Source organism: Protopterus annectens, chromosome 17.part0, assembly GCF_019279795.1.
Source record: "Protopterus annectens isolate FY-2018-M chromosome 17.part0, PAN1.0, whole genome shotgun sequence".
Classification (NCBI taxonomy): Eukaryota; Metazoa; Chordata; order Ceratodontiformes; family Protopteridae; genus Protopterus; species Protopterus annectens.
In genome coordinates this window covers 417,784,782-417,809,090 of record NC_056751.1, presented here as the reverse complement: position 1 = coordinate 417,809,090, position 24,309 = coordinate 417,784,782, and the positions used below count along the sequence as shown (strand labels likewise).

The 24,309-nt window shown below is 40.7% G+C and overlaps 1 protein-coding gene across 2 annotated transcripts in view; it reads left to right on the top strand.

Annotated features, from left to right (window-relative positions):
* LOC122791387 (protein kinase C and casein kinase substrate in neurons protein 1-like) overlaps positions 1–24,309 on the top strand; it is an 821,887-nt gene that overhangs the window by 582,981 nt on the left and 214,597 nt on the right. For both annotated transcript variants that reach the window (XM_044059123.1, XM_044059124.1), the window contains exon 4: positions 10,180–10,415. In XM_044059123.1, coding sequence (XP_043915058.1) covers positions 10,180–10,415 — 236 coding nt within the window. The remainder of the gene's footprint in view (positions 1–10,179; positions 10,416–24,309) is intronic.

The following is a 24,309-nucleotide window of genomic DNA, read 5'->3' as shown; positions in this document are numbered from 1 at the left end:
AACATGGGACAGTCTGTCTGGCCTCCCCAAATCCTGACTCTCCAACAGCCTTTTGAAGACAGATTAGAGGGCGTTTGCAATATTTTTAATGGTTGCAGAAATGGAGGCAACATTTACTACTAGTGACCTCAGCAGCATTGCCTTCTCTCAGTCTCTATAATCACTGTAAGTATGCATGTTTGCATGTCATTTCAAAACCATAATGCTGTCGGTATAAGCTGATTATGCTTGCATCACTGACTTGCATATCTGCTGATTAATGCTAAGTGCTGCAGCCATATGTGGGATAGTCCTAAAGACATGGTGGTGCCTAACCCCCCCCCCACACACACACACACACACACACACCACCACGTCTAACCCTTGTGATAGCTTTGAGTACCTCAGAGACACTGCACATTTCAGATGCTATGTATGCTGGAGACAAAGGTGTTGTTTGTGAGAAACTTTCAGGTAGAAGCTATCCTACATGCCCCGGTTAGACTGTGTGCTCAGCCTATACCTCTGTAGGGGCATTTTTCTGTGAGTGACTCTCCGCCATTTAGTGCTGCTGACAGTGCCTCCATGTCATTGGACCATGTCACATGCACATTACCATCATCATCTAGTTAGCTGTACATGCTCTGCTGACATCACTTTTGTGTCATCCTTTTGTGCTGGACCCTCCAACAGTAGAACCTATGAAAGCAGGAACACACATCATGACATTAGCTGTCCACACATATGCTCCTATAGCCCCTTTGTCCTACCAGAGCCCTGCCAATCCCTGATCTAGTGCCACCTCTCAACTTTTTAAGCTGAGGAGCAAAAAAAGTAATCTTCTACTTAAAAAAGGGCTTTGAGCTTTTACTGATGGAAAAAACATTGTTTTCTTTTTAAACTTAAGCAAACTGTATGCTACATTTGCAACAAGCAACTTCTACAGTTTATACCACACTTGGTTTATAGGTTGGTACTAGGCTATCGGCCCTAGGGCCTATACAAGCCTAGCCATAACAATTCCCTGGATATTTCGTCCCACAATATTTACTTCCCTGAACCCCTGTCTAGCAGGGTGACTGATGTGATCCCCGGGGGGAATTTCCTATCTCCCATCCAATCATCAAGGTTCCTTTGGAAGAGAGCCAAAGAGGTGCTCCGCTTGACATGTACGGGCAGTCTATTCCAGAGTCTGGGGAGTCTATGGGTCAGGAACCTATCCCTCCAGCATGTTTTGTTCATTGTGATGACAAGGTTTAGATCCCTGGAGCATGTGGCTCTGAGGGATTGGGATTTCTTTAAGTGTAGCATGTCCAACAGCTCTGGGTTTGACATGGCCTTGTATGTTAAGCAGAGATTGCCACTGAGTAGACAATATGCCACAGAGTACAGGTGGAGTTTTTTAGACGGTCAGCATAGGGCATCTGCTTTAGGCCTGTGATTCTTTTAGTGAGGTATTTCTGCAGCTTTTCCAGTTGTTGCAGATGTCTTGAGAGGTACATACCATATGGGGCATTGTCTTCTATAATGGGTCTAATGAGGGATGAGTACAGTGGGACAATGACCTCCTTTTTTCTGGATGAAAAGCCCTTCGTGATGAGCTGTGCCACATAGAAGGATTTCCTGACTGTTGTGGCGATGTGGTTATCGAAGGTAAGACCACTGTCCACCTGTGTCCCTAAGTCTCACTTTTGGTGTTTAGTGTACTGCCACCTAGGTGGTAATTCATGGGTGCATGTTTTTTCCCAAAGGGGATAACTATACATTTCTTGGCATTGAGCATTCTGCATTGCAAATGCAATATCAGGCAATGCAGTAAATATCAATTGCAGTGCCAGAATCACGGCCTTAAACTGTATGCCAAGAAATGTATAGTCATCCCCTTTGGGAAAAACAAAATACCCACAAATTATCACATAGACAGTAACCCACTAAGTACCAAAAAAGTAATCAGAGACCTGGGGACCCAAGCTGATAGTGACCTCTCATTTGACACCCACATTGCCAAAGTGGTTAGAAAGACTTTCTACCTTGCCCACCTTATCATGAAGGGGTTCACATCCAGATCAAAGGAGGTCATCATGCCCCTGTACTCCTCCCTTATCAGGCCCATGATTGAGTACAATGCCCCATTTGGTATGTACCTCACCTGGCACTTACAACAGCTGGAGAGACCCCAGAAGTACCTCACCAAGAGGATCAAGGGTTTCCAACATATGTCATATGCTGCCAGGCTAAAGAAACTCCAGCTCTATTCAGTAGCATACCGCCTGCTCAGAGGTGATCTGTGCCTGACATACAAGGCCATGTCCAACCAGGAATTGATGGACATGCTCCACCTCAAATAATCAAAATCCATAAGAACCACGAGAGCCAAAGATTTAAACCTCAGTACAAACATGAATAGAACATGCTGGAGAGACAGATTCATAACTCAGAGGCTTCCCATACTCTGGAACAAAATCCCAGTCCATGTTAGGCAGAGCCCCTCACTGTCTCTCTTCAAGAGAAATCTTGACGAGTGGATGGGAGATCGTAGGTTTACCCCGGGGGTCACCCCTGTATCGCTACTTAACAGAGGCACAGTAAACTAATTTTAATAAGTAAGGGGGTCTTCAATGTGTCACTACTAGACAAAGGCACAGTACACTAAATTTATTCTATACACCTTAGTACCACTACATGGGGTGGTGAAAGCCACATCTCTAGGGCTAGGCTTGCAAATGCCTCAGGGCAGATAGCCTAGTACTAAACTATGAAACTATAAAACTATCTACCAGTCATGCTCTCCTACATTTAGTGCCCAGGGCAGTTATCCCCCCTCATCCCAGCCTAGCTATGCTTCTGAGTCATCATCATCAACCACCTTTTTCCCATTGTCTACATGAGGTCAGGGTGTCACATCACTTGTTGCCATCTCTCTCAATTAAGTGATACTCTCCTTCCTTCTTTAACAGTCATGCCTAACTATTCCAGATCTTCTCTCACAGAATCCATACTTCTCATTGCTGGATACCCTTGTTTTCTGTTGCTTCTACCTGCTTGTCCCAAATCTTCTTCAACAAATTGTCTTCTGCTTTCCTGCACATGTACCTGAACTACCATCTGTTCTTTGACCTTCTCTGCAATTGTAGCTACTTGCGCTTCTACTCTGAAGTCCTTATTCATAGGTTCATAAGCGAGTGCTAAGCTAATGGTACAAGAGCCTTTACAAGCCTAGCTAATAATACCCAGGAAATGACAATCGTACATCTTAATTCCACAGATATGGGATGTGGTAGTATCAGGATAGTGAGTATTTGTGTTTTGGAGCCCTAAGTCATTTTACAGACTGCCTTTGTCCATAAGGGACATGGCAGTACCCCAGGAGTTAATTTATGGTTCCCCGTCCATTTATCCAAAGTCTATTTGAAGGGTGTGTGAGAAGGGCTTTGTTTTACAAAGATGGGAAGTTTATTCCATAGGCAAGGTAGCCTTTGGGATATAAATCTGACTCTCTGGCAAGTTTTGTTAGAGTCACAAATAAGATTCAAGTCCATGAAACTCATAATCCTTGTGTATTTTTTCTTGCAAACATGTAACATTTTCATCAGAAAATTCTCTGGATCAGAGAATGCCTTGTAGGCCAGGCATAAGTGCACTCTCAATAAACGATATGAGATGGAGTAAAGGGATAAGGTCTTTAGTCAGTCTGCATAAGACATGTCCTATGCTTTGTATTTTTTTTTTTTTTTTTTTGTGAGAAACCTCTGAGACTGCTCCATTTGGTGCAAGTGCCTAGTTAGGTACATGCAGAAGGGAGCAGTGTACTCGATTATGGGCCTGATGAGGGCTGAGTACAAAGGCACTATGACTTCCTTTGATCTTGATGTTGTGCCTTTACTTTTAAGGTGAGTAAGAAGGACTTCCTCACTGCCGTAGCTACGTGGTGGTTAAAGGTTAGGTTACTATCTATCTGTGTCCCTAGGGCCCTCACCACTGGGTCTACTTTTAAGGATGTGCTATCAATATTATAATTTGCAGTAATATCTGATATACCAAAGGGTATGATTACACATTTTATAGCATTTAGTCTTAGACCATGGTTTTGGCACCAGTCATTTGTCATTTTTAGGCCTGCTTGTAGGATGTCAGCATTGTTTGGGGATTCAGTGATTGTTCCCACCTTACAGTCATCAACAAACTTGGTGAGCCAGAGGCCCCCAACACTGGCCTTCACTTCAGAGAAGTGTATACCAAACAAAAGTGATTGCAACACTGAACCCTATGAGACACCACTAATCACACATTTCTTATCAGAAGTAGATTCACCTATTCGGACAACATATGTACTGTCAGTAAGCCAGCTGACTATGCCAAACTCAGTTAGTTTATCTATGCTCCCCGAGTGGGGGATTGTGTAAAATGCTTTGGCCAGGTCTAGATAAGCAGTTTGTGTACCATTTTACCCTTATCCATGGCCCTGATGACTTTCTCAAAGAAGTCCACCAGATTGAGCAGGCATGCCCTTCTGGTGAAAAAAACAAATTGGGTCTGGTCCAGTATCTGGAGAGTTCCTATGTCACTATTGATCAGGTCCATGATAATTCTCTCCATGGCCTTGCAGATAAGACTGGTCAAACTTATGGGTCTGTAGTTCCCTGGTTCAGTTCATAGGCCTTCTTTCTGCAGAGAGACAACTGTTGCAGTCCTGCATTCTTCTGGGGCAAAGCCCGTCTGGAGACTATGGTTAAAGAGGGTTTCTAATGGCCTTGATAGATTCTGTTTTAAGCTATTTAAGAAACATCAAGGAATGTTGTCAGGACCTATGGAGGCTGTGATTTTGGCTTTAGGAAACACAGTAAGGACCTGTTCCCCTTGTAATGATTGGTTGGGAGATGGTTGCGCGTATTTCTTTGGGTGTGGTAGCAGGTGATGGGGAGAAGTTTGAAATGAGCCAGCTGGTTTGCTATAGTTTCAGGCTAGGTGTAAGTGTTGCTGTTCATGATTAATTCAGCACATTGCTGAACATTCCCCCTGAGGTTATGAACATAATTAAAAAAAGCCTTATGATTATCTTTTACCTGGGAGGCTATCTTTGCCTTATAGTTTGCTTTGGCAGATTTGACCAGCTCTCTAATTTGTTTATTTAGAATAGTGAGTGCCTTTTTGCCCTGTTTTGTCAGTTCCTCCTTGGCTTTAGAGAGAAATATTTTTTGTTGATTAGCCTATTTATGCTAGAGATCCACCAGGGTAGTGTATTTTTGCCAATAATCCTAGCTTTGACTCAGACAGGTACTGCCTCCTCTATGCAGCTATGAATGCGGTTGTACAGTGCTTTTGTATACAGCCCTGAGTGGGACTCAGTCATCTGGGTTCAGAGGGGTTTGGAAGTTTAATAAGCTATCACTTAGTTTGAGATAAATGGCCTTAGCAAAGTTCTTAACAGATTTGGAGTTTGATGGGGGTTCTTGGTTAGTTTAAATACTAAAGGAGACCATTTTGTGGTCAGATCTTGCCAGGGAGGAGTTAATGCATGGGAGAGAGCAGCATCCCCCTGTATTCTACTACTACTACTAGTACTGATACTAGGTCTAATACTAGGTCTAGGATATGTGTACCTCTAGTTGGGAAGCTAACTAGTGCTCCAGGGTGTTCGTGTTGATGAAGTACAAAAACTCTGAGAAGTGAATTATGTCTGTCCCACAGTGTGCATCCTAACCTCCACCTCAGGCACTCTTCATCTTTAGCTTCCACGACTGCTCTGAATTCAAATACTAGTCACACCACTCTTTTGCCACCTGACTTTTCAGCTTCTTTGGCATTTTTCTGTCACACACTACCCCAGACACTCTGTGCCAGTTGGCTGCAGCCCCTCTGATTCTAGCTTTGACCTCCTCATTTAGACTGCCCTTCCCCTCAATCACCCCTTCCATATAAGTGAAGCTGTTAACCTGTATCAGTATTTTCCCTTTTATCTTAGTTCTCAGCTTCTTCTGATTTCCCTGTTTGCTGCCAATACAACTGTTTTATCTGTACTCAGTTTCTTCTGCGTGCCTTCAGCTTTGTATTCCACTTCTCATCATTTGCTGAAGTTCTTGTTCTTGTCTGCATGCAATGCCGTATCATTTACATACAGCAACTTTGCTTGTCTATCTTCTCCAACTTTTTTGCTGATATAGTCCATCACCAGTATGAACAGTAGTGGGCTCAGATCTGAACCCTGATTGTCACACACTCCCACTGGGAACACCTCTGTGAATCCTAATACTGTTTATACTTGTGTCATTCAGTCCTTGTTCATAGCCAGCACTAATTCTACCCATGTTTATGGGATTTCAAACCATCACAGGGCTGCCTGAATCAGCATTCTTATGCTTTCTCCAATCCCAGGAATACCCTGTTGGAGTCTTCTGTCATCTCCAGCTTCTTCTCAACTATCTATTTCACTGCAAACATCAGGTCGGTTGTGCTGGATCCTACTCTGAATGCAAACTGCTTATCCCTGTCTTACTTTCTACTACTCTGCATATTCATTTATCGATCACCTTCTCCATAACTTACATGCAATGTGACAGGAGTCTAATACCTCTGTAAAGCCCACAATTGTAAATGTCCCCATCTGCATTTGTACACTGCCACAAGAATGTTTATTCTCCATTCATCTGGGATATACCTTTCTCTCCATACTGTTATGAGTATCTTCTGGAGCCATTTGTCCCCTCACTGGCCCAACATCTTAATTATATCTACTCTGATGTCATCTGAACCTGTCTCTTTCCTTGACTTAATTTTCCTTACACTTCTATCATTGGAGGCTGTGTCTGGGGCAGAACAGCTTCTGTGGAGTTTTCTCTGTTCAGAAGTTGCTGCAAGTACTCCTTTCATCTACCTTTGATGTCCTGTGGACTGGTGAGCAAGTTGTTGCTGGCATCCCTCATGAAGGGTGTCTGATGACTGTCTTCTTTATTCTTCTGTCTTTGCCTTGCAACCTGATAGAGTTTCTTTGTGCCATCTGCTGAATCCCTTTCCAGAAGGTGGAGAGTACCTCTGATTCCCTGTGTTTTGCTATTGTAACAGCTCTCTTAGCATCTTTGTTAGCTAACTAGTGTTCTTCCTTAGCCTGGTCCATCTTTCTATCTCCAGCTCTTTTCTGCATTCCTTCTTTCTGTTGATGCCTTCCTTAACTTCTACATTCCACCAACAGCTTTCCTAATCTACCTTATTTCCGTACTTGGCTCAGCTGCATATCTGTTTCTCTTGCTGAACTATAGGTTGGCCACCATCAAGCTGTATGCCAGAAAAAAGTTTAGAATGGCCTGTCCTTCTTTATTCCTGATGGCCACCCATGTTCACCCAGGCAGTCCTCATATCATGCACTGTGTGTCCCAATATGTGCATTCAGGCCCTCCATTATCAGCACCAGCTCATGTTGCCCTGCTTGATCTAGTAGGTCATACAACTGTTGCACAATGCACTCTTTTCCTGACTGTAACAACCCTGTTGTAGGGTGTTGACTTAGATTATGAAAAGTACCATATCCTTACACTGGAGTCTGATTGCCATGAGTCTGTCACTAATTCTGATAACATTCCTCACTTTCTTCTGAAACCTCTCCCTCACCACAATTTCCATACCATTTCTAGTCTGTCCTCCTCCTGAGTCTGAATCCCAAGTCAAGTGGCTTTGCTGCTTCTTACCAGAGCTATGCCTCTGAGTACTAAACATAAGGTTACAGGTGTAGTATACTCTGCCATACATACCCTGTCTTGCAGGTTGCTACAGTTAAAGACTACAGAAGCCTAGAAAGATAGATAGATATGTAGGTAGGCTTTGGTCGATCCCTCCTTTCAAATGCATTAGAGTGTCTTATACTATACTGTAATGAACATTACTAATCTTGTGCAACACCAGCTAACATATGGGTATGAGGGGTCTACTCCCCCGGTCAGTGAGTGACACCAAAAACACCTCAGTCTCAGTAAGGTTAGTGTTGGTAGCCAACCATGTGTACTGGACCTGTTCATTGCAATATCCCATGCGTTTTGCTTTGCATGGAGTGCCATTTCAGTAACCCTTTACTGAACTTCATGTAAAGATTTATTACAGCTGCCTATAACATTCACATCCTGTACCACTCCCTGCCAAAACTAGTCCCAGTACTTTTTGTCTGCAACAGCCTTGCCCAAGAGGCACAAGTCATGTGTGAGGAGGGCCTATGGTAGCACTTAATTCTCCTAGGCTGCGAACATTTCTAGCCATTTCTTCCCACAGGTGGCCATGCCAGTTCAAAATTACCTGTAGGCAATACATTTTAGCCAGTGAGTATGCATCACATACTGTAGGATGGCTATGCTTATGGCCACCTCCCCATTTGTGCATCTGTTTTTAAGCCATAGCCAGTGCTTTGCATGGCAGCAGGTTCCCATCCCCTTTCTGCACCAATTTATTGGCCACATTTTTTGCTGTGCATGGGCTTCCCTATTACAGTCTGTAGATATTCCTTAAAATGTGGCCTTGTCCTTCACAATATTTCCATTGTACACAGTTAACCTCCAAACCACAGTCAAATGGTACAGTGTTATGCTAGTGTCCTGGTTTCCTAGTTACATGTGCACTACAATGTCTAAATCCTTACCTGTGCAATTAGATTTATATGAGTGGTGTTATCTGTTTTTCCACTTTAACCAGTGAATACTTTTGCAGTGAATTTATTTGGGGATGGAGGACTCAGGCCACTAATGTCAGGGGTACAGTTGGACAAAGTCCTCTCCAAAAATGATTTAATGATATTAGAGCAAGGTTTGACTTTTATTGTAATTGTTTTATAATCTAAGTTTATTTTTTAAATCTGTGGGAATTGCAAATACTTGCCTTGCATTTCTGATTGAGAGTAATTATAAACAGACTATGTAGCATGATTTTTTGGATGGGATACGGTTTGGTGAACAGGACATTTAAGCATGCAATTAGTTTTTACTGCTTAGCATAAAAATTGATCCAGCAAACAAACAGACTCTTGAAGAGAAGCAGAGAAGCCGAGGCCATCATACTACAGACAGCTGGAGTTTTTTTTTTTCTGTAAAGCCCTACCTCCTACTGATGTCCATGGCTGACATCAAAAGTGCCATGACAGAAATGCCCCCACTTCTATGTTGGTGAATCCCTATTGCCTACTCATCTGTTGCAGTAATAGCTTCTCCTGCACAGCCTCGGTATCACCTCCTTGGCTTATGATATGGCTGCATTCTCTGCATGCCCTCACACCCTTCCTCCCTACCTGTTAGTCCTTGTCTTCCTGGTCAGCTCCAGCAGGTGTCAGTAGTTAAATTCAGATCACCTGGGTCATAGTCAGCGCTTTATCCCTGTAGTCCATGGAGCTTGTAGGCTAGGTGGATTTTAGTATAAAACCAAAGGGGTTAACTGGTTCTCAGTGAGCTTTTGGCTGTATCCAGTATACAGTGTTGTCTTTATTGCTTATTCTTTTCTCTCCCAGAAGAGGACAGAAAACAAAAAGCACTTACCAACAGAATGACAGTGGTCTGCTGTTGGATGTACACCTAATTAGTGTTTGTGCTTTCAAGCTTGTCTAGAAGTTGCTCATGAAGCTGATGTGGCTGGAACTGAGTTAATGAGTGGATGAGCAGGAACAAACACAACCAAGAATAAAAGTATTTGACTGGGGTCATGGAGCACATTCACATATACCTGTAGTGTTGCTATTGCACAAGCAAGAAAATAGATGACTTTATCATGGTCATCTTTTAATCATTTCTTAAGTGAGTAGACACGTCTCTTTCCTTTAGTTACACTTTCCTTTAGGTGCTCAGAGCTGAATCGTGCAGTATGTAAGTGGAAGCTGATGAAATAAAAGCTTATTAGAACCTCATAGCCTTAACAATCTATTATTGAGACTTATATACATATGTAAGTTTGTATCAACATATGTATTTTGTCTTGTTCACAGAGTACATACATTTCCAATTACTTAATCTTTGATGAAATTCAGTTTAAATGAGGAATTTCTTGTCTAAAACTGTTGTAAAAGTGTAGATCTGATACTCAGAATGATAGGTTCACCTTAGCATACTAACAGATTCTGGTAACAGGCTCCTGGAATACTACAATGTAGCAAGTTGTATTTTACTGCATCCACTCTCCAAGGCTAGGATTATCTTTCATGCTTGTCTTTAATGCTTTTTATTTGTTTTTGTCTCTCAGGTTCAATGTATGGCACTCTGCTAAAGGCATGGCAAGCCTTCATGACAGCCACAGACCGCCTAAGTGAGTTCCATGTGGAGATCCAGAAATCCCTTGTGGCAGATGACAGTGAAAAGATCCAAAAGTGGCAGAAAGATATGTATCATAAGAAGATCTTTGGGGGATTTAAGGAAGCCTATGAGATTGAAAGTGGATTTTACAAAGCACAAAAGCCTTGGGCCAAGAAACTGAAAAAAGTAAGTGGAAATGTAACACTTTACAGCTAGACTATGTACTTAAGACACTGTATGCATGTCGTACAGAAGATGGAGAGCTAGTTCAATTTAAACAGCACATTGTGCTGCTATAACATTAACAAATAGGTGAGGTAATGCAATGGCAAGCAATAGTTACCAAGAGTTACCTGTGCTTTGTGCAGTGAAATGTTATATTTCATGTTGCTTTCCTTGATGGTTCTGTGCGCAGTCTGATTAGACAAAACAAATCTTAACAAATGCTAGCATTTTTTGTGTCCTGCCCTTCTCTACTTTTGTAATACTCACTATGCTATGTAGCATGCACTTTCTGTTGCTGCACTATAGCATGCACCTCCTGTGTACCTTTACCTGCATGCACATTCATGCAAACGCCAATGACAGTTTGACTTTATTGCAGACATACGGACATGTTACACAGGGTGGGGGTGTTATTGCCTGGATTAAAGTCTTATTAGCAAGTCATGATGAAATAATGATATGAACTAAACTCTAGCCTGACTTACCTTTTTATTTACTTTCTTGTGTTTTGGATAACACTCTCATAGTACACTTTTTGCACTTCACAGCTATATAGTAAAACTATAGCTAGGGTAAGGCAAAGGTGGCAGCTGCCCTGAGTGCAAGGTTAAGTTAGGTTGCATACTCATCAACTTGAAAGAGTTGCCAATTAGGTGTGAATGCAGAACTGGCCTTAATTTAAGTGAATGTGTTTACTTTTTTGCAGTGGGATCGTGTGTTTCTAATTATATAAACTGTTTATACAGAAGAAACTTTTTGGGCCTCAAATTCAGAGGACCTTTTTTGGAATTCAGCTTTGAGGGAGATGCAACTCTAGGGATTGCCCAGGGCACCAAATGACCTAGGTATGGCTCTGCTATATATGATATTCTTATATTTCTTAAACCTTTGAGCACATATATTGCCACATACTGTCTACAGATACTTATATGTAGATATGACATGTAAACTTTTTTAGAAATTATGGGTGGTAGTCATTTTTTGCAAGACTTGACTTTGATTAGCTTTGACTATGTAAATGCATTTTTTTCACCAGAGAGCATTGCAAGAGTAACTCCTCTCCACAAGGCACAGTGACCTCAGGGATTTATATTAGTAAAGGAAGTGAAGAAGACAATGTTCTCTACTTGGCAAGGTATGGAAGGTTTGCCCCCCCCCCACACACACACACACACAAGAATATGGGATTTGAATTATGCTGTAAAACTTTTCTGTTTGTTTCCATGCAAAATTTCCAAAGTTGTCATTTTCTGTTTCATTATGGAATCAGAATTATGCAGTTATCGCGAAGATTCATAGACAAGTCACAGAATACACAGGTCTACATTATGCATGAAGTTACCGTGTGCATATATATTTGTAATTCATAGTTCCAGCTAGCACTACCAAACAGGAGGGAAAATAGTGCGAGAATAGGTTATGTAAATGTCTGTATAATGACATACAAATGAAGACACCGGTTCTAATGAATGATGTGGAAATACATATCATATGCAAATGAAGGCATGCAATCTAATGAGTGCAAAGTGAGTTTCAAATGTGTGTTTCTGAAATCATGTCGTGATTCATAGTCATAATGCACAGATGGCACAAAGAAAGTTACATGTCAGTATAAGAGCAATCAACATAACAATTTGCAGACCTACAAGAAGCAAATTTGCTTGGAACAGTGGTACCCTTACTACAGCAACACTTGCTGTCTATAAATTCCACTATCTTCCAGTCAGGAGCTAAATGACATCAGGAGATGCAAATGAAAATGTTACCAGTAGCATATCACCTACCTCCAGCTAACTGACCAGCAGATGATCAAACATTTTGGTGAGTGGACAGATGGATATCATATAGGCAATGGTTAACATATTTCATCTGCAAACAGAATCTGAAGGAATGAGTGAACTTCCTATACTGCTTGACATCAAGGCATGTGTAGTTATTACTATATAAGCTACAGGGACCTTTTAGAGACAAATAGTGGAAAAATTGGGTTTACCACAGGCATCAGCTTATACAGTACTCTATTTCTCTGTTTGTCTGTAGACTACTTGTACATGTGGATTAACATATTTATATCTGTTTACCCAACACACCACAAGAGACACTGCCATACATGCCTTCAATGACATCACACACTTCCTTAAATACTGGGTGCTACACATTCCTAACATGTGGAAATAAAAGCCTACCTGTTATGCAAGTATGGTGGCATGTGAAAAGGAAAGGTTACCATTTTAACAAGTGTCAAGGAGTTTGAAATGCATACGGGTTGATAACCAATGTGTCTGCACAGTGCCATCGTCCTGGCAGTGCTCATGACTCACACACCTGACACACAAGTCATCACTTCCTGTATAGTAAAATTCCATAGGGTCTGTCACCACTTTCTGCATAGTTAAATTCCACAGGGTCCTAGCTGATATACGCATGGACTCTGTTATGCCAATATATAGAGCCAAAGACAATGTGTTTCACCTCATTCCCCTATATATTCTTACTGTGTTTGAGGTGTTGCAGGATACCCACTAGAACTTTGTTTGATGACTCCCATGTGGGACCCATATAACATCACCAAACATAAGGCTATCCACACACAAACATGAAACATAGAGCACAAGTTCTTCCTGCTGAAACTCTGATTCCATTGTCTCAATTCATTGGGAGGGGTTACACTGCAGTACACACCTGTCATGGCCATGCCACATACTGCTCAATATGATTATGAGGCCAATCATCTGTTCTAAGAACATCCAGACCTGATATAGCAACATGTGTCACAGCTTCCACACTGACATCATCCAGTGACAAGGGATGCTGACAGATATGGGGCAACAGCAGCCATATCACCACCTCAGACAGTGAATGATACAGTACATGGCAGCACAGATGAAGCAGTGGCATCTAGTCTAGCTATATGAACACTGATGAGCAATGCAGTGTCAGACAGAACAAACATGATGCAAACCAATGTTAGTTACAATCTATGTGTGGTAGTGTATCGCAGGCTACACTGTGTATCAGACACCTCCACATACATCATACAGGAGAGAGGGTAGCATGTGTCACAGTCATCATCATTTACATAGGTGGCAAGGGACACATTGCCACATGGCTAACTTTGGTTGAGAGCATCTCACTAGAGGCAGATGCGAGGGTCTCACAGCAAGGATTATTCTGTGAGAAAGTCAATATCCTGCTGTGACAAGGAGGGTGTAACTGTGTGATCATAAACTGAGGCCACTGAGTTGCCTTGATATGGCAGGGCTAGAAGTTTCTTAAGATAGAGATGTGGCCCTATTGCAGGAATGTGGCCTGTAGGAAGTCCAGTAGTGAGGTGTCCTGCCACTGGATGCTGGCTGTTGTGGCCGCCCAAGATGTGAGGTGGTGGAGTGTGCTGCTGTTATATTTCCATGTGCAGCCTGGGTAACCTGAATGGTGTCCCAGCATGCCCACACCATGTACTTAACAACCACTGACAATGGTACAACAGTGCTGGGCAGTACAATGATGGCAGCATTAGCTTTTCTCCACATGGAGGTGGGTATGGCAGTGATGTGTGCCACCACTGCCCCCATGAGATTTAGCACAACATTTTGCCTGGACTCCATGGCCTCACTGAGACGATGACAGTGCTGGGTGGCATTCTCACAGATGCTATGCAGTCCTCCAGTCATCCACATGTCAACAAGGATGGCTAGAAACTACACCCAGATGATAGCCCTGCACATCTGCTGATTGAGTCCTAGCACCACCCAAGTATCAGGGACTGGATGTGACCTGTAGTGGTGTCAGGACACTCATCTAGGCTGCTGTACAGTAGGTATACCCTTATCAGGTGCAGTGCTTTTCCTCTGCTGCTGTAACTACAATGGCAGCAATGGTGCACAGAGGGAGCAATGGTGGTGCTCTCAGTCAATGAAGAGCAACCCCAATGGGGATGGTGAGCCCTTATGTTCTACATCCCATAGCTTGGGTATAGGTGAAGCTGTACCTTCACTCTAAACAATGGTTGAACCACCCAGGATAGATATAGACAATGTCTATGTGCCATCGGGCTGTAACTCAACCTGTACATTAAAATAGTCATCAGACCCTGCAGAGGTGCTGATATCAGCTTGTTGTCCTGAACCAGCTTATACAGGTGTCATTATAGCAGTGGTCTGCTCTGTGAATATGCAATACAAGACAGAAAAGAGTGACTCTGACTACCCCTGCTACATGTTATGTCCTGTAGTGTGCAAGCAAATGGTCATCTGGGAACCGAAGACATAGAATAGACACATACCTCTGTTGTGACTTCTCTGTGCCCTAGTGGCCTAATGGATGAGGCATTGACCTCCTAAGTCACAGACTGTGGGTTTGAGTCCCATCTAGGGTGATATAATCTTTTTCAACTTCTTAGAGGGACAAGTGGCTTTCAGCCACACGAGATTGAGCAATAACAGATCAGTGATGCCCTTAGATATCTGAGGCTGTGCATGTGCTACACTAAATGGATCAGCATGTGTTTACCCTTGGTCCGGATAATACGTTAAACCCCATTCATGATAGAGACTGGAGATTGCAATTATATTCCACATGAATGAGGAATTTCCAGTAAGTATGAGTCATAAGCTTGCACTGATTAAGTTTGGATTGGATTACACAGCTAGGCTTATCTCGGCCCTGATGGTCATTAGCCTAGTATATATGTATGAATCTAAGAAACATACACAGTGGTATATGTGGCCTACCTACTCTCTGTATATATACACATTCCCCTCCGTATGCATGAGGGCTGGGAACATCAGGACACCTGTGTCCACACCACCAGGTAGCTATGATTTCATCCACATGTAGGGCCATCCTGAACTCCTTCAAATCTATTAGGCTTACAGTGCTAGGTAACCCCTCTCAAGTAGCTGACTTCTCTGCTGATATGTTGTGTGTCTTCTTGCTTTACTACATTATCATGCTGATAACTTGCCTCTGACATTTCTGTGCTGTGCAATTCTAGCCACACACAGCACTGATGTTATGGATCACTGTCTCACACATGTGGTTCCTTACAGGTATCACCCATGGGTACTGAGTGCCTGTAACAGGATGTCATTCTCAGCTTGGCTGATGTTCTCCAATGTTTATCATCCAGCACCTCTGTAGGACATGATGACACCAATGAAAACAAGACACAGCTGTAGGCTACTGCCTGCTGGGGACAGTATACTAGCATGTACACACAATGGAGTGGCATGAGTATACACAACAATACAGATATGGATAGAGATAAGAACACAGTATATGTCCCACATTTCATTATTAATGGAGGGGTACTCCACTGATATTTTGGACCAGTGGTAGGGATAGACATGTGGACTTATACAAGTGGTGTAGCTGCCATGCAAAGGCCACAGGCATATAAAGAAGAAGACCATCCTTCATAAACAACATATATATGGGGCACTTAGGGGCTTCACATGTAGCAAACAGTTATTGGACTATGGTGAAATTAATAACTCTGGGGGGGTCCCCTACAGCTGTCCCCACAAAATACACACACACATCAGTTCTGTGTAGTATAAACAGACAGCACAGGCATTGGTGTTTAAACTGGCATGTGTCTGGTAATGCAGAAAATACAATGGGGTTTGTGTAGTATATACCTGAATGAGCCCAGGTTCATTTAATGTCTGTGGATCAGTATAATTTGTTCAATCACAAGGGTGGCAAGAAGTGTGACTATGTTGCACTGTGTTCTGTGTTCATTCAGTGTGTCATACTTGTGGGCTTGTGCAAGATTCCTGTGCATGTATGTGCAACACACTTCTGAGGAGCATTAGACTGCACCACTACTAAGTCAGAATTCACATTTCCAGTGTGAATCGTAGACTGCTATTTTGTTTCTCATGAAAGTGTAACGATTTTCTGAGGCAATTTGTAGCGATGGCTGCTTGTGCTAGCACCCAGTGGAGAGTGACTGCCCAGTTGGAAAAATTAAGAAAAATCATACTCTTTTTTTTTTTCCTACACAGAAAGTTAATGTAGTGACTGCTGAGGACTCTTTGTGGACCATTTAGGAAGGTGGATACCTGGTATGAGCGAGGTGCTTACCAAGGTCACTGGTATCCCTTGCAACAGTGAGTAATGCAGGCATTGGTCTGATGATCTGTGGTGCCACCACCCTGAAGATCTCTGGCAGAAGAAAGGTTAGGCCAGGACACTTGAATATCATATTAAGTATTTGGCACTGGCATTTTCAAAATGTAATCTTAAAATGCATTTTACCAACATTCAAAGTATCGTTCCTAATAAAGGCAACTGATTTTGACAAATACAAAGACAAAACAGGTGTGCTGCTGAGGGGGATTTATCTGTGCTGTGTGTATTAGTGGCGCACATATGTTTACATAGAACTGATACATATTGTAGGATAATGCACGTGCCTGTTCAGCTGTGATCCTGTAAGAACTGTTTCAGCCTTCTGCACTTAAATATGTAACTGTAGCTTTGCTGTCTAAATTTTATCTAAATCTCTGTGTGATGGTTTATGTGTCACACTTGCTTTCATGTTTTCAGCATGGTAGAATGAGCGACCAACCATGCAGCTTGTCACAGGAGTCAGGAGAGGTAGTCAGGGTTAATTTGAGTATAATCTATGCACATATATATATATATATATATATATATATATATATATATATATATATATATATAAAATTATATAGTTGTATTCTGTATGATCGAATGTACTTAATGTCAGATGTAAAATACTGGCATTAAGAAGCTCGAACACCCTAAATATCAACCTACAAAAGAGTGAGAAAGGAAAATTATTTCCTGTGCTGATTGTCATACTAAAACCCCCATAATGGTTTACTATCAAAATTACAAATGGCAAAAGAAATGCCGTTCACAACTCTGAAGCAAAACAATGAAAACAAAATCACTACCACAGCAAAATGTCGAATCAGCTGATCGAAGCCAGCAGATTTGACATTGTGTCTGAAAAGATCACATGATGTCCATATCGGAGCTCATGTAAATGAAACTCTTATACCTCATAAAACATTTTTGCAGTGGGGCAAGCCCCCCCCGCGCCCCCCCTTTAGTGGGGTTTTGCCCCCCTACCCCCTGCTAACTATATATTCAAACTCCGAGATCGCACTACAGTGAGGAAATTGATGAGTTTCCAAACTGCACTGTATGGCGATCTCCGTACAGTATGTCGAGTCTATATCTCTGAATGCACAGTGCATTCACTGATATAAACTTTCGAACAGGAGATGTTCTGCAAGATGGAATTTCGAACATGTCAGTTTTGGATTATTCATCTGCAGAGCATCTCCATTTGCAAAACTGATAAACCCCCTCATAACACCAGCCTCAAATTCATCTGAGTAGAGTCAGTGTTATGGGAATTTTTTTTAAGGTAAGATGTAGTTAAGGTTGGGGGAAGGGGCAGCGTTAATGTTAGCACCCATTACTAAGGTGGGCTTTTTTATTTATTTAAATTAGCAACTATTCCACTGAGTTACCATGCCACACAAGCAGTAGCCAAGAACAGCAGCAAAAACCAGTCCATTAAGAACAGCAGCGAAAAGCAGCAACAGGTGTCAATTCAGGCAAAAAACCAGTGCCAGTATAATATAAAAACTCAGGTTTATTGTATACAAATGGTAAGCGCTTTCACTTAGGAGCTTCTTCAGACCAAAAGATTCAACTGAGCAGAGAACCACATTAAATACAAAAAAGAACCCACCCCAATCAATTATGTAAATGAACAAAATTAAAGATACAATCCAACATAACTACAACTATACCATTCTAACTAATAAAAGTCTAACTAATATAAATAAAAATACTTAAATATACAAAAATATATATACATGAACATGAACATGGCTCTAAAAAGATCTACATGATGCCAATAAATAAAAACAATAAAAAAGAAGGAGTATTATTTATGTAACCTCCTTCTATTCAGGGCGGGTTTAATGGAAACCCTCTCATTTAACCCTCTACCTCTATCTACCTGTAAAATGATGATCCAGTTCATCTCTCTGTACTCAGTGTAGCTTCTAATATCACCCCCCCCCCGGGACTGGAATCCACAGCCTCAATTACCCTAAACCTAAATGTATGTTGAATTCCTTGTTCTATCACATGTTTAGATAATGCATTATTGGATGTTTCTTTCCTAATATTATATAGATGTTCCCTCATTCTGTATCGTAGAGGTCTATTAGTTTTTCCTACGTAGAAAGCCCTATATAAATCACACACAGATAAATAAACAACATGGGGAGTCATACAATTATGGGTCCCTTTAAATCTAAACTCCTTATTCAGGTCTGGGTGGCAAAATACCACATCAGCGTCAATATAGGGACAGAAATTACATGCACCACATGGTTCCGTATACCCATAGTCTATCCATACTGAACTACTTTTCCTATTACATAACAACCTCTTCAGGTTCTTATGGTTCCGAAAACGAAATCTAGGAGCTTCACCCACTATATCACCAATATCATCATGTACTAGCAAAATGGGCCAATATTGTTGGAATAACTTCGTGACATATCCAGTGTCACTAGAATAATAAAGGGGAATCTTGGTAACCCCAGTAGTATTAATATGTCCCTCTTCACTAAAACATAAAGGTCCAAAATAAGGTTTAGCTCTAGTCTCCCTTAACACTGTCAAATCTTCCCATTGTTTCTCTAATTCCTTTCGTGTGTATCCTCTATCCATAAGGTTTTTTTCAAGACTAAGCAATTCTGCATGGAATCCCGACTCTGTAGGATTCATCCTGGAGGCCCTCATACCTTGTCCTCTCACTAAGTTCTTAAAAATATAACCGGGATGCATACTTGATCTAAAAAGGAATGCGTTCCTATGGCAAGTTTTATGGAAAATGCCTGTATTAATCATCCCTCCATCAAGTTTTTCTACGTATACATCTAAATATTCTATACCATTATGTGAAAATTTATAAGTAAATTTCAAACATTCCAATAAACCATTCATAACTTCAAAAAAACTATTAAACTGAACTTGAGGTCCTCTCCACAAAATAAACAAATCATCCACAAAACACCTATAAAATAAAACATGTTCTTTAAACCCTATCAAGGGGAACAACAGATCTTCTTTCCATTGAGCAAGGAACATATTGGCGTAGCTATTGGCGCATGAAGTGCCCATAGCTACGCCATGTTTCTGTAAGTATACTTGTTCTCCAAACATGAACACATTGTTATTAAGTATAATTTCTAGAAAGAAACATATCAAATCAACCTGTGTTGTTGAAAGTTGACTATGTGTATGCAAGTACTTCTGAATAAACTGAATACCAAGTTCATTCGGTATCATGGTAAACAATGATTGCACATCTAGTGTAACAAAGGCCACATTGTCAAGTTTTCTTATTCCTTTCAGACTATCATATAAATCTACTAAAAATTGTTTAGAGTTTCTCAGTACAGTTGGATTCATATTGATCACAGGACGTAAATGTTTCTCTATGTATAAGGAAAGGGTAATCCAACCCCCTCCTGCAACAATAGGTCTCATAGGTGGACATTCAGAATGTTTGTGTATTTTCGGGAGGCCTTGAATAATAGGAATTAGCGGAAATTCAACATTCAAGAATTTATACATTTTATCAGAGATCAAGCCAGCTACCTTAATATCTACCAAATCATTCTTTACAGTATAAATAATCTCATGTACCTCATTAAGCAAGAGTTGATTATAGAAGGTGGTATCACTCAACATAGTTCGCCTGGAACCCTCATAGAAAATCTTATCCATGATGACAATCAAACCTCCCTTGACAGCAGGACGTATAACAAGAGAACTATTGTTCTGTAGGGCTTGTAGGGCCTTCCTCTCTTTAAATGTAAGATTCTGTTTTAATCTATAATTCATATCACTTGTCCTCTTATCATAGAACCTATAAATCTCAGCTTCAGTCAATCTACAATATGCTTCAACCAGAGGATGATTAACTGGTGTAAAGTTACTAAGTTTCCTGAGGCCATTCACTGAGTGCAGCTCACTTTCAACAACACCTATATTATTGTGAAACATAAAACGTAGCATGACATCCCTGCAAAACATCTTCAAGTCTAAAATCGTATCCTGAACAGTACTAGGACGAATGGGTATAAAGTTCGTCTTCCCCCACATTTTCTTTATAGTCTGGTTGGATGGTAAGTCCCCAGATAGCTTCTTCTTGAATCTGTTCCTGCTGGAAGACCTCCCTCTCCCCCCTCCCCTGTCTGAACGAACAGGTAGTGGAAAAGGAAGTACGCCATGTCCATATCCATCACCATGCCCTGATGTATCATTGATGTATAATTTCTGTGTACCTGTAGTATTAGTTTTAGGTCTAACTACTATTTCATGCTCTCCCACTACTATTTCATGCTCTCCCACATCTACCCTCCTCCCAAGTAAATTAGGAGTAGAGGGAGGATGTAACATGCTAGTAGTCCCTTGCCGGGCAGTATTATTACCAACCCTATTGACATCCAGACCTGTGCTCGAAGCAGCACCTTCTATATTTACATCAACAGTCCTTTCAAGTGGTACATCATTACCTAATTCATGTACATTAGACTCAAGTCTGCCTTCATTACTACAGACCCTGCTAACAGGGCACAGTCTCTCTATTTTGTTTGATGGAACCTCAACATTAGAGCCCTGTGATGTTTGCAAACCACAATGAACTGTTGTATTAGACATTTCACCTGGTACAGCATTAATATTACTTGAAACATTCACATTATTGCAAACAGCATTATTACCATCATTAAACCTTGGGCGAGGCCACATAAATACATGTCCTGCCCTAAAATCTGAAGTGTCTCTTATAATTTTAGTCCGTTTCTGTTCTATGAACTTCCGTTCGAACACAGCGACACTGTCCAACAGTCTCTCAAATAAGGGAGTCAACACAGTAGAGCGATAGTTAGAAAACAGTTCTGATTGTTTTTTCTGTAAAGACAGTTTAAGCTCTTCCTCTTCAGGTTTAAAAAATTCTTTGAGAAGTCTCATATAATTAGCGCTTACCTCAAGATTGAGTTTTTGCCATCGTGTTAGCAACTCAGGATACTGAGAACCCTGGCTTGGCATATTAAATACATGCAACCCCCTGGGTACAATATTCATATTGAGGCATGTCTCAAAGTGTAAACGTTGCAATTGTAGGCGCTTGTAGCGGAGGAAATCTCTTTCAAAAACATCCAAGCTATTCTGAAGACTCTCTAGATCGTCTGTCGCTCCAATAACGTCATCTCCAGTGGCACGAAATCCAAAACCCCATACATTCCCAATGTCTCTGGTTAAATATTATTCAAATCTCATCAACAAGGGATTCGATTCAGATGTTTGTATCCCTCCAAATAATACAGTCTCAGGATTATTATAAACGACAAAATTCACCTCCCCATTTGGATTATAGTCTAACTCAATGTCCGTTTGTTGTTCGTTGGTCATGTTCGCAATGGTAGCCAGTGAAAACAAAATGAAAACTATAAAAAGTAACAAAGTAACCAGCACACCAGGGGGTAAAAACTCTGTGGTAATAAATACAAAAATAACTAAACTAGCAACTATTCCACGGAGTTACCATGCCACACAAGCAGTAGCCAAGAACAGCAGCAAAAACCAGTCCATTAAGAACAGCAGCGAAAATGGTACTTTTCTTCTTCTTCTTCATTATTATTTTTTAACTTGTCTAGCTATGTTTTAAGTAATTCTGATATCAGCCTTCTTAATAGAGGCTTATCTTTTGTGCCTTCCCAAGCCAGCTACCTTCAGGACATTTTGATAGACATTAGAGTCTTTAGTCGCAAAATAGCATTAAAATTGATGTTTTACAGTGAAGGAAATAATGATCAAGTAAATAGGAATGATGCTCTATGTTATAAAAAGAAAAGTATGTATTGCCCACCATTGCCAAGTCATGTGGAATGCTTTGTTAAGTTGTGTGAAAAGATTTTTTATGATTATTTCTATCAGGGTAATAGGAAATGTATGTACTTTAATATGAATACAGATGAGAGATTGTCACTGCAAGAGTTGATAGAAGAACCCTCGATTATCATCAGACCAGCTGATAAAGGGGGAGGCATAGTGATACTAGACACTGAGCAATACAATGCATCCATGCTGTTAATGTTAAGTGATCAAGACACATATACTGAAATTTCATACAGATTATTAAGTGGAATATTAGATAGAATTAAAGATGAAATATATGACATGTTGATGTGTCGTCAAATTAGTAAGGAATTATACGACTACTTTAATATAGGATCTCCACAGATACCACATATAAAAGCATTACCCAAAATGCATAAAGGAATATTTCCACCTCCTCTCAGGCCCATAGTAGATGGTGAAGGATGGGCCACGCAAAATATTTCTATTTTTTTTAGAAAAGAGTTTGAGGCCCATCATGAACCAGATCCCCACCATATTAAGAGATAGCTATCAGCTGTTGGAAATGTTGGATAATCTTGCTGTAGAGTTAATTCCTGGGGTTCACATGTTAATCACCCTAGACATACAAAGTCTCTTTACATGTATCCCCAACGACCAAGGAATACAAAGCGTTAGGGAGTTACTTCAATTCTATCCTGAAATCAGTAGAAACAAGAACATACTAATATGTCAGTTGTTGGACATGGTTCTTTCCAATAATGTTTTTTCCTTTTCTAACCATGTATATTTACAGAAGTGGGGTGTTGCCATGGGCACACCCTGCGCTAACACCTACGCTAACTTGGTTGTGAATTGGTGGGAAAGAGAACATTTGTTTAATCACCACATGTTTAGGAATGTTGTTTTATACTCCAGATTTGTAGATGACATCATAATTATATGGGAGGGTACAAGGGAGCAGTTCTCCAGTTTGTTACAGCACATGGAAAGTACCACAAGCTTCCTAAGATTCACCATGGAAGCCTCCTCCACCGAAATTAATTTTTTGGACCTTAATTTAAGGATGGAAGAGGGGAAAATTATATCTAGAATCCATAGAAAGAGCTGCTGGAAGAATGCTTTGCTGAGTTATGATAGCATGCACCCCAGGCATGTCTTTAGAGGCATAGTGAAAAGTCAGTTTATAAGACTTAACAAACTGTGCAAAAGACAGACAGATCTTATGATAGAGGCAGATGTAATGGAACAATTATTCCTGAAAAGGGGTTATGACAAGAAAATGGTGAGGGAGATTAAAGATCAAATACTTAAGGATATGGATAGGCCATTATTGGAGAGGAGTGGGTGGAGATTCTACAATAATAGTAGGAGGAGATCAAATTTCAAATTCCAAGAAAGGATGCAGTTCTTGACCACATACACTAATGACAATAAGAAAATTACACAAATTATAGAACAGCATTGGCCGGTATTGACTGTAGATGAGAGGACAATGAAATTAGTAGGAGAAACACCAAGATTCATCTACAGAAATAATAAAAACCTGAAAAGGTTGTTGTATAAGACACACAAGAAAGAGATGCATTTAGTTCCAGAATTGGATATCAAAGGAACTTTTGCATGTAATCGATGCAATATGTGTCAGTTCATTACAAGGGTCCAGGAGTTTGAGCACCCAACTCTGAAATATGAATTTAAACCTAATTTCTATGCCTCTTGTAATACTTGCAACGTTATTTATTTAGCAACATGTGAAAGCTGTACAGCATTCTACATAGGACTTACAAAGAGAGAATTCAGGAAAAGAATATACAACCACATATATGACATAAAGAAAAATAATGAAACTAATGCACTGGCCAAGCATATAAAGCAATATACATCACATAGGTTTAGGTTCAGGATATTACAAGTAATTGGAAAA